This window comes from Actinia tenebrosa, unplaced genomic scaffold, assembly GCF_029948245.1.
Source record: "Actinia tenebrosa isolate PJP-AT-01 unplaced genomic scaffold, QUT_ActTen_1.0 PGA_scaffold17__23_contigs__length_9995812, whole genome shotgun sequence".
Taxonomy (NCBI): domain Eukaryota; kingdom Metazoa; phylum Cnidaria; class Anthozoa; order Actiniaria; family Actiniidae; genus Actinia; species Actinia tenebrosa.
The window spans coordinates 4,495,042-4,507,021 of NW_028292577.1; the positions used below are offsets into that span (position 1 = coordinate 4,495,042).

General features: G+C 37.9%; 1 protein-coding gene across 1 annotated transcript; it reads right to left on the reverse strand.

The window, feature by feature from the left end:
• Positions 1-576: 576 nt before the first annotated feature.
• Positions 577-11,606, reverse strand: LOC116302788 (dual specificity mitogen-activated protein kinase kinase 4). Its single transcript, XM_031712156.2, has 12 exons — positions 11,395-11,606; positions 11,061-11,181; positions 9,622-9,676; positions 8,916-9,029; positions 8,349-8,468; positions 7,596-7,715; positions 7,135-7,186; positions 5,615-5,742; positions 4,544-4,621; positions 3,628-3,776; positions 2,317-2,362; positions 577-920 (listed from the first exon to the last, which is right to left on the reverse strand). Exons 1-12 carry the CDS (start codon positions 11,411-11,413, stop codon positions 807-809), a joined length of 1,116 nt encoding a protein of 371 aa, XP_031568016.1. The 5' UTR covers positions 11,414-11,606; the 3' UTR covers positions 577-806.
• Positions 11,607-11,980: the final 374 nt, after the last annotated feature.

Below are 11,980 nucleotides of genomic sequence, written 5' to 3' on the forward strand. Positions count from 1 at the left end.
GCGTTTTCATGTGACGTCACAGCGGCCATGTTGGCGTACCAAAACAATACATTTTCTATCCTCGGGAAATAAGCCTGAAGCGAGATGACGTTTTACCCCCTACTCTATACCATAATAGTTTTTAAAATTCTTTCATATTAAAATTTTTGATTCCTTAGAGAATACAGGAACAATAGTCATAATTAAAGAACAAAAGCAGTGAGAAAAGGATTATGGTCTAGAGACGGGGTAAAACGTCATCTCGCTTCAGGCTTATTGAACTCTGTTTATGCAAATACTGTGCAGAAAGTTTCTATTGTTTGGCACACCAATATGGCTGTCTTGTCACGTGAGTGAAAACGCGCTATGATTATTCGTTAGCCTTGTCCAGAGTCCTTTGCAGCTTTGCGGAGACCAAAAGGTATGCAGGCTCGCAAGACAAAAATATATGTGATACTAGTAGATGATAAGTGCAAGGCGATCAATATTGTGATGATGATTATTAATGCTATTACTAATCTGTGATATTCTAATGATAATTATTAATTCTATTACTAAACTATTATCTAAGGGACGAACCATTAGATACTTGGGGGGGGGGGGGGGGGTCGTAAATCCCCAAAATAATATCGAGCAAGCACTTAAACCTCAGAAAAAATATCGTGCAATCTCTTCTGCTAGAAGAAAAATATCTAACTGTACGCAAAAAAATAACGTGCAAGGGTTGAGCCAAAAAAAAAATAAAAAAATAATGCAACCAAAATTCCTGCAACCCCCCATCAGTTATCTAATAGTCCATCGCTAATGACTAATAAAAATACAGGTCTTTACTGGATTAAGTCTGGTAATTCTGGGTCCTCTGGCGCCTGCGCCACTATGCGGGCTAACCAGGACCCAACGTCTACTGGCTCGTCCTGATATCGCAGGATGAATGGGTGTCTCTGTGGAATAAATCATGCTTGGTTTATGGCTTATCGTGACTCTGTCCTCATGGATGCGAGAAAGGAGACGGAATAGGATATTCACCATTTCTACATTCCCCATAATGAGTTTGGAGGGTAACCCGTTAAATTAACATAAACGTATTTATGAACTTCGCTACCAAGGTCACAAGAAAATATACAAAAACGTGGTAAAAATACAATCTTAAAATAAGGAATAGAGTACCGAAGTGATGACGTTACAAAATATTACTTTCATTCTATCATAATTTCGATCTTCGATTTCGATAGGAAATCAAGAACGACGCTAACACGCCATATTTCAGGAGAATTGGTTGAATAGCAACAGATATACGGCCATTTGCATATAAAATTTCCCCACCAGGGCAAAAATACAGTGATTTGTATGGGGATATTATATATTCAAACGGCCATATCTCCGTTGCTTTTTAAAATTTTTTCTTAAAATTTGGCTTGTTAACGTCTTTCTTGATGTTCTATCGAAATTGTAGTCTCCCCCACAGCCGCTTTCAGTGTCGTCACGCAACGCTTTCTACTCAGGGGAGAAAGCGTTGCGTGACGACACTGAAAGCGGCTGTGGGGGAGACTATCGAAATTGAGGACCGAAAAATGTAAAAAGCAAAATTTTGTTTTTCGTGACGTCACACTTCGGTACTCTATTCCTCAATCGAAAAAAGAAAAAAACTCAAAGCTGGTTGAAGGCATTCTTAACCGGACTATGGTCTCATATAAGACATTAAAAACAAACTAAAATGAAGTCATAGATGAGGCGGTAAGCCGTGTGGGATGGGCTTGGAAATCATAGAAGAACATGCGTAATAGGTTAATTACGAGCCTTGTATGAAACGACTGAAGAAGAGTGTCAATGGGCCTTTCACAACTTCAAGTCACATTATTAATTGCCCTATTTTACTATGACGTCACATCAAAACAATCTATTGTTTAAATACGAAGGATCATGGTCGTCGTCGGAGGTCAAATCAACGCAAATTCACCAAAAATTGTAAAAAACCCGTATCAATCCACGAAGAGAAGTAGAATAGCCAGCAAACGCTCAAAATATTTTTTAGTACATATTAACACATATTATATCTGAAAACCAGGCCATTTTAGATTAAACTGTTTCGCTAGGAGCAAATTTTGTTGAATTTTCTATTGGATTTGGCGATTCTATCCCCCACATAAACAAGCAGTGACGTCATAGTGAAATAGGGAAATTACCATAATTTTTTATCAAGAACAAAATGTAAGATTATAGGAGTTGAGCTTTGTTTGACCTATACGTTTTTTCCCAGGTTGTTATAAATATATGGTAAAGGAAAGGAAAGGAATGGTAAAATGTAAACGGTTAATGAATAAAGCAAACCAAACATACCAGTAGTCCTGCATACTTTGGCCTTTTTGCTACTTCCTTGGTAAGGCTACAATAGGAAAACATGATTATGGTCAGTGATGGTTGAAATGAAAACAGATACATGGATGGATGGATGGATGGATGAGTAAATGAATGGGAAGGGTGGATTGATGGATGGATAAGTAAATGCATGGGAAGGGTGGAATGATGGATGGAAGAGTAAATGGATGGATGGGTGGATAAGTTAATGGATGGATGGGTGGGTGGGTGGATGGATGGATGGATGAGTAAATGAATGGGAAGTGTGGATGGATGAGTAAATGGATGGGTTGGTGGATGGATGAGTAAATGGATGGGTGGATTGATGGATGGATGAATGGATGGATGGATGCGTGGATTGATGGATGAGTAAATGGATGGGAAGGGTGGATGGATGGATGGATGAGTAAATGGATGGGTGGGCTGACGAACTAAGGAAGGATGGATGGATGGGTGGATGGATGAATAAATGGATGGGTGGGTCGACGAACTGACGAAGGATGGATGGATGGATGAGTCAATGGGTGGGTGGGTGGGTGGATGGATGGATGAGTTAAAGTGCACATGAACCCTTCGACAATACTTTCAGTACTGATTCTGTATAAAGTAAATAGTTGATTGGTAAAATATTTCTTGATTTGAGTGATGTGTCTTTGAGTTATGAAGGTTTATACTTCCAATATGTTAATGATGATGACGTCAGGTAAGGTATTTGAGTGTTTTTGTTGTAACTAGTAATACTAAATGCTGGCCATTTTGAAAATAAAAATTGTAAATAGCTTTCATGTAAACCATGAGTAAAATAATGATGCTTTTTAAATACTGTTTCTATGAACCAGTTCGATTTTGTATATTTGATTAAGCCTTAATAGACGTCACACTCATTAGCATATTGGAAGTATAAACCTTCATAACTTAGAAACGCATCACTCAAATCAAGAAATATTTTACCATTCAACTATTTACTTCGTGTAGAATCAGTACTGAAAGTATTGTCGAAGGGTTCATGTGCACTTTAATGGGTGGGTGGGTGGGTGGGTGGGTGGACGGAAAGACGGATTGAAGGAAAGTAGCTCCTTTTTCAAAATATTAAATTAACAAAACAAAGAGACATCAGTTTTTAATGTGTCTGTCCTCTTATCGTTTAATGAACACTTTCGTTTTTAGCGATCAAAACAACACACGGAAAGAGAGCACTTGTTGATGTCAGTTTTATCTGTCTGTCCTCTTATTGACGATAAAAAATAACCAATCAGCGCGCGAGAAATTTGTAAGTTGTTGTAAAAGACTCACCAAATATTGACAAAGTTCAATAGTTCTGGGGAGCGCTGAATGAACTCATCATTGACCAGACGAGGTGGATCGCCTTCTACTACTTGAGATAACTGGTCAAAAACACTGGTCCATTTGGGGTATGGAAATTTACCAGATGCAAGTTCAATCTACAGCAAATAATAATCATTAATATAAATGCATTTCCTCTATTGAACCCCCAGTGTTTAATAAGCCCCCCTTCTAATAAGACCACAGTTTGAGGAGCCAAAAGTTGAAATAATTAGCCCTCAGTCTCTTATATGCACCCAGCCTTAAGTAACGTTGTAGTCCTTTTCCTTTAGAAGGCCTTTGAGAGTCACTTCACTTCATTGGTGAAAAAAATCATGAATAAAAAGTATTATTTTATGAATTTCCAAACACCAGGGAAATTTATTTAGCTTCAGGCCAATAAGCCTAGCTCGCCGCCTCTATTTTCCCTGCTAGCAGAGCCTATTTTCCTTTTCTTTTGTTTGAGAGAGAAAAATAGACTCTGCCGATGTAGGACGTTATTTCTGTCGCGCATGGGTGGCGTAACTTAGCAACGCTGTCATGATTTTGACAGCCGCTCTCGTCAAACAATGTTTGGTGCCATGGTGTGTTACATTTGCTCATGCGTACTACATGTAATTGGTTAAAAACCAGTTTTAAAACTGGTTTCGTTTGTACACGATCGTGGCGGCGGTGTATCAAAGGAAATGCTCTACATCGGCAGAGTCTTCCTCTTTCCCGCCTGAAAGAAGGGAGAGAAAGAGGAGGGACTTCTAGCAGGGAACCCTCTAATAAACCTGCAGTCCAAAAGCACTGAAAAAGGATGACATGCCCCTAGGGGGCTTAAAAGATACAGTAAATAATATTATCTCTTTTCTATTAAACATTTGCAATGAGCAGTTTTTACCATGGTAATGCCAAAGCTCCACACATCAGATCTGATGTCATATCCCTGCCGACACGATGACGGGTCTATTCTTTCAGGCTGCAAAGAAGAAGAATAGGAAGACAAAAAACATCATTCCAACACCACCACAATATAAATAATTAAGATAAATCAAACTGATAAACTTGTGGTCCTATTTTAACATCTCCAGTTGATTATGAATGGGATTGCCATCATTAATGGGGTTGCCATCATTAATGGGGTCATCTGAGCAACATAAAGGTCTAACCATTTGCAAATGTTATAATACTCTATTCACAGGCAGCCCAAACAAGGTTCCTGTGTATGGTTTATAAGGGAATGTATGGGAGTTATGATAAAGTTACGAAAATAAAATGTTCAAAATCCACCCTTCTCTACCCATTATTTAAGTAGAGAAGAGCGGATTTTGAAAAAACCCACTAAACGGCCTAAAATCGCGCTGAAACTTCGCCAGAAGACTGAACAAAGTAAAAGCAACAACTGCAGCAAGTTTTGAGGCAAATTGTTGAGTGAAACATTTTATTTTCGTAACTTTATCATAACTCCCATACATTCCCTTATAAACCATACACAGCAACCTTGTTAGGGTTGCCTGTGCTCTATTTTACGGTTCTGTTCAGTGATCCCAAATACTAGTTCCAAGTTGAGGTTGGAGTTGCCGCGCATGATATAAAGTATAGTTTTGGTATGCGTGGAAACTCCAACCTCGACTTGGAACTAGTATTCATGGTCACTGAACAGAACTGTAAAACAGAGTTTTATGAAATACAAGAACTTTAGTTTAAGTCCCTGAGTATTGGTCCAGTGGAGGCTTCAACCACGGCCAGACTGACACTCTTCACAGCTGAGCTAAGGTGGTGGTGGTGGGGGCAATTTGAAAAAGGACCCCCCTACCCCAAGGAACTTCCAATTTTCTTCCATACAAACTCTGTGATTTTGTACTTTCTCTGAACCCCCTCCCCTCCAGAATTTCCAATTTCCTCTGTGAGTGGGGCATGGATATTTTCTGGAACTACTACACATTGTATTAAATACATTCAATCATCTTACCGCCATGTATGGTTTACAGCCTGCATCTCTTGTCTTAGCAATAGAATCCACCAACTGACCACTGATTCCAAAATCACACAGTTTTATGCATCCTTGTTTATCAAGCAGAATATTGGATGGCTTGACATCTAGAATACAAATGATCAACAATACCTCAACGAGATTCGATACATGATTAGAAGAAGGGTGCAGGTGAGGTAGTGACAGGAAATTTCAACTGTTTCAAAATGTCAGTCTGAATTTTGTTTTGAGAAGACATCTTGCAGTGTAGCTGTAATGCACCCATCTCTAACCCCTGCAGATCTCAAGTTTGACCTCTTACCGCTAGGGTCTCAGGATTGATCCCTAAATTCAGCTTCACATTATTTTGAGGGTTCAATTTTTTCCAGGCTCATTTTGTGAGTTAGCCAAACCCCAACTACATGTATTAGAACAGCCCAAAGGTTGTTTAAGGATTTGATATGTGAATTAGTTGTGCCCTGACTTAGATCAGCCCAGAGGTTGTTTCAGGGTTTGATCTGTGAGTTAGCCATGCCCTGACTTAGATCAGTCCAGAGGTTGTTTCAGGGTTCCATCTGTGAGTTAGCCATGGCCTGACTTAGATCAGCCCAGAGGTTGTTTCAGGGTTTGATCTGTGAGTTAGCCATGGCCTGACTTAGATCAGCCCAGAGGTTGTTTCAGGGTTTGATCTGTGAGTTAGCCATACCCTGACTTAGATCAGCCCAGAGGTTGTTTCAGGGTTTGATCTGTGAGTTAGCCATGCCCTGACTTAGATCAGTCCAGAGGTTGTTTCAGGGTTCTATCTGTGAGTTAGCCATGGCCTGACTTAGATCAGCCCAGAGGTTGTTTCAGGGTTTGATCTGTGAGTTAGCCATGCGCTGACTTAGATCAGCCCAGAGGTTGTATCAGGGTTTGATCTGTGAGTTAGCCATACCCTGACTTAGATCAGCCCAGAGGTTGTTTCAAGGTTTGATCTGTGAGTTAGCCATACCCTGACTTAGATCAGCCCAGAGGTTGTTTCAGGGTTTAATCTGTGAGTTAGCCATACCCTGACTTAGATCAGCCCAGAGGTTGTATCAGGGTTTAATCTGTGAGTTAGCCATACCCTAACTTAGATCAGCCCAGAGGTTGTTTCAGGGTTATATCTGTGAGTTAGCCATGGCCTGACTTAGATCAGCCCAGAGGTTGTTTCAGGGTTTGATCTGTGAGTTAGCCATGCCCTGACTTAGATCAGCCCAGAGGTTGTTTCAGGGTTTGATCTGTGAGTTAGCCATACCCTGACTTAGATCAGCCCAGAGGTTGTTTCAGGGTTTGATCTGTGAGTTAGCCATGCCCTGACTTAGATCAGCCCAGAGGTTGTATCAGGGTTTGATCTGTGCATGGGCACCCTGAAAAACTTCTGGCCTGTACTGTCTCATGTATCATTTATTTCTCATGTGATATGATAATGAGCTAGTGGATATTGGAGTTAATACAGTGCCATATTCCAATGTCCACATAATATGTATCATTCAACTTACCTCTGTGAATAATATTCAACTCTGTTTTCAAATAATCTAGAGCTTTGACAACCTACGAGAAAAAAGAGTCCAATGATTACACTATGTAATAACCATCTAATGTGTAACACAGGTATCCCAGTGTCCGCAGGGCATAAAGTACATGATTACCGTAAAGGTGCATGTATTAGCCATTTTAAAGAGGTCGAGGAAAAAAACATGGTTAAATCGGTATTTCAGTGCATTTTGGGCCTGTTTTAGGGGACGAAATAGACACCATCCCCTTAAACAGCCCCACAATGCACTGCAATACTAACTCAACACAATCTTTTTCCTTATCCTCAGTACTGTATGGCTGCTAATTGTAGCTAGAAAATGAGTATAGTCTAGATACATGTACTTACCGCTAATGCAACCTTGCCTAATACGTATATGATTACCGTATTGTAGCTAGATAATGAGTATACTGTCTAGGTACTTACCGCTAATGCAACCTTGCCTAGTATATCTTCAGGTATGGTTTGATGCAGATAACCATAAACTATTCTGTAGCACTTATCAAATGAGATCTCCATCAACTCCATACATATCCATGCATCACCCTTTATAAGACAACATTGCATCAATTTATAAATAATAAAATCATACATTTATATGATACAGTATAATCTGTAATTTATGGATCAATCTCCCTTTCTGATTGGTGGGGGCACAGGCTAATTTATTAGAGCAATTTCTATTTTTTATTTGTGTCTATTTTTGATGATGATGATGATGATGATAATGATGATGGTGGTGATGATGATATGGTGGTGATTGAGATGATGATGAAGATGATGATGTCGATGATGATGATAATGATGTTGATGATGATGATAATGAAGATGGTGATGATTGCGATGATGATGAAGATGATGATGATGATGAAGATGATGGTGGTGATTGCGATGATGATGAAGATGATTATGATGATGTTGATGATGGTGATAATGATGATAATGATGGTGATGATGATGAAGATGATGATGATGATGAAGATGATGGTGATGATTGCGATGATGATGAAGATGAAGATGATGATGGTGATGATGAATGGTTATGATGATGAATATGGTGATTTACACTGAGTATTTTTTCAAAAATTGTACAGAAAAAAACAAATTGCAATTTTAGGTCAATAGTGTTGAATAGAACTCTTGCACTCCATCAGATGCTCTGTAAAACGGCTTACTCACCTCAGTGAAGAGTGCACCATAAAACTTCACAATTAAGGGACATTTACTACTGCGCATCACAACATCGAGGTCCATTAGTAACTGCTTCTGGTCTTTCTGGTCAACGGTGGAGCGTATCCTCTGCACATTGAAAAGACAAAGCAAAAAATCCATTATCGTAATAAAGGGTGATAATAAAGACAGGTTAGTTATCTTATTTGATTATTTCTACATGCAAATTTGCACCATGATAATAAGAAAAATATTATCATCATTATCATCATTACCAACATCATCATCACCAACATTATCATCACCAACATTATCATCATCAACATATATATCACCATTGTCTTCATCATCATTATCACCATTAACATCATGATTTTTATCACCACAATCATCCCCATCATCATCATCATTATAATCATTTACTGTATACAGTATAATTACACCACCACATCATCATCATCATCACATCATTACATCATCATCATCATCATCATCACCATCATCATCATCATCACCATCATCATCATCACCATCATCATCATCACCATCATTATGATTAAAAATTCCAACACATACCTTAACAGCCATGAACGTGTTGCTGTCAGGGTGAAACATCTTGTTAACAGTACCATAAGCACCTCGACCAATCTCCCCATAATCCACAAGGTCATCGGCAGTGTATTCATATACCTAATACCAATAACATTGAAATAAAACACACTGTTAGTACATGACTCAAAACTTGAAGGAACTCCTATCTACTTTGACGATACGGCAGCCATCTTGGATCACAATGCATTGTTGGGTGTCCAGGGATCAAATATAGAGCTTGTTTTGCTCAAATCTCCCCCCCCCCCCCCCCATTCCCATTTTTTATTGTTTTTTTAACAATCTTCTTCCCATAAAATCCCTGGCAATTTCCTAGCCCAAATAAGGCAAATCCCACCTGATTTTACCCCTTCAGGGCCCTCTTATATTATACTGAAAATTATCAAGTTTTTGGCTTACAGCAAGCACCATTACACCTATGTACCAACCTAGCTAGCTAGAAAGCCAAGAACCATACCAATTAATGATAACTTGATAGAGAGGTTTTGCACCATCACATACCCACGCCCAGCTTGGGCTGCCTGTGGTTAGATGGCAGAACAATAATTAAAATCCCTTTGCTCTTAGGAATTGAATTCTTTCTTATGTAAAACCATCATATTGTTCCTGCCATCTAACATGGCTGCCATCACATGATGGTGCAAAACCTCTACTAAAAAGTTAACAGACTTACACTGTCAGATCCAAAAGTGAGTTTCCCAACTGCTTTATGAGCTTTCAGTCTTTCCCTAACCAATATAAAATAATAATGATGATTTATTTAACAGTTATTTGCCTCAGCCTCAGTGAATATCGGGGAATATTTACTGAGACGTAAGTCTTCGAGCGGTGAGGCAAATATTCTCCGATATTCACTGAGGCTGAGGCAAATAATTGTTTTAGTATAAATACACAGGTGCAGATTCTTTCAAAAAAAGAAAAAAAAAGATAAAAGACATTTTTTCCGGTAACAGCAACAAAGCGGCTGGCCGCCATTTTGGATTAATTGTCGCTGGAGGTCATATTATCGTGTGATACTGTGAGTTTCTTAACCAATCAGCGTGCAAGATTTTCAATAATCACTTGTGTATTTTTACTAAAATAATTTATGATTTATATAGTGTTCTTTCTATGTGTATATAATCAAAGGTGTTAACAATCATGAGAGGTGGTTAGTATGAGGTGTAGTCACTAAGGATGGTCACTGCCAGGGTTTATTCACGTCCTCAGTGGCAATTCCTTTAAATCCCTCTGATATTGGATAGTGATGCTGAAGTGTGGAGAGATATGGAACAACTAAAGTGGTCATCCGAGCCACTTGAAATTCTAACCATATTTAGATGTAATAACAAATGTAGCACTTTCTCTCTCCTCGCTTATTTTAAGACCCTGAGTGTTGGTCAGTCCAAGACTTTAAATCCTATTTCCCGCACAAAAATCTGATAACCAACTGTGCTAATTAATTTTAATTAAGAGGTTAATTTTACTTATCGAGGAATATTAATTAAATATAAATGCCGTATATGATGTATAACATACATTAGGTGTATGGTAGAGACTAAGCATGACTCTTATTGAAATCAAACCTTCATAGAAAAGAAAAACAGTTTTTTTTTTGTAAATCTTAAGGCTTCACTCGTGTTATCTTAGATCAAATTTTGATTTAATATCAAGTTTTTATCTTAAATTTTTAAAAACTTTTTTATGCTTGTCATGTTTATAGTCTATATTGGAAATATTACTGTACCTAGTAAGGCAATACAGTAAATAGATTATAATAAAAATGAAATGGCTATCAGCATCCACACATGGTCTGCTAAAATATACTGTCATGGCTATTTTTAGAATGAAAGTAAGCTTAATTTTTGCATATATCTTACTTCATTTTGATTTTATATATATACCCCGATATTCTCCAATAATTTAAAAAAGGCAAAACTGATCAATCCTAAAAACTAAATTTCCAAACGATAAAAATGTTATATTAACGATTATTTTTATATTCAAAGAGGAATAATACTTATCGAAACAAAATTGAAATTAAGGAAACTTAAAGCTTAGTTTATATTTCCAGCCGTAAAAATGATTTATTTTTATAATATGAATTGAAAATATGGTTCACAATTTACTTACATGTGTACAGAAGGTAAATCTTGTACTTGTGGTTCTTGTTGTTTTACTATAAGAGTGACTTTTTTCCTATCGATGCCGGCTTTAAAGTCCAGTTTTAGTCGCTCTCTCGATATCTTCGTTCCTGTTTAACATATAACAACTCTCTAAACTCTCTTCGAATTTTCTAAATTTAAGCTCTAAAAACACCCCAAAATAAATACAAATACTACGATTATTAAATTGTATCCTTTTATGATTATTGGTTGAGTATTTCAACGGTTCAATAAATATGTAAAGTGTTTAAAAAAAGGATACTTTTTTAGCAGTGAAACAAAAACAACAACTTGACGCTTACCTGGCGAGTTGGACGCCATTATATCAAAGAGTTGACAAAAAGGCTTACAAAGAAAGCCTAAACAGGACAGTTTGAGTCCAATTTTGAGAGAAATATAATCTGTAGTTGCGTGTCAACAGGATGTTAGGAATGAGTCATCTGTCAGGTTAAAGGAAATAAAGAAAAGTCGTCGATAAAGTAAGACAACTGTTATCATTTACTAGGACCTTATCCCACTACTCCTAGTCAACTGCGCATGATCACCCTATATAACCACAGGTAGCCCAGGACAAGTTTTCTTCGAGATTGGATGAGAAAAGAAATGCGAAAAAAAAAAAGGAATATTGATAAAAGACAAAGCTATCATTGGCCACATGTATGATTTACCTGTGGTGAGCTGCACACAGTAATTAATGAGGGGCTCTTGATCTGATGTGACGAAATGGGACGAACACCGGAAAACGGAATTTGACTCACGGACATCGAGTCTGGAAATCGAACTCGGGTCACGTGAGAGGCAATGCTTCCCACTATGGGCTTTACTCAACCAGCTTCTCTCTTTTAATGCTTGATCTTATATGGTATAGGGTAAACTGGCTGGATGAAA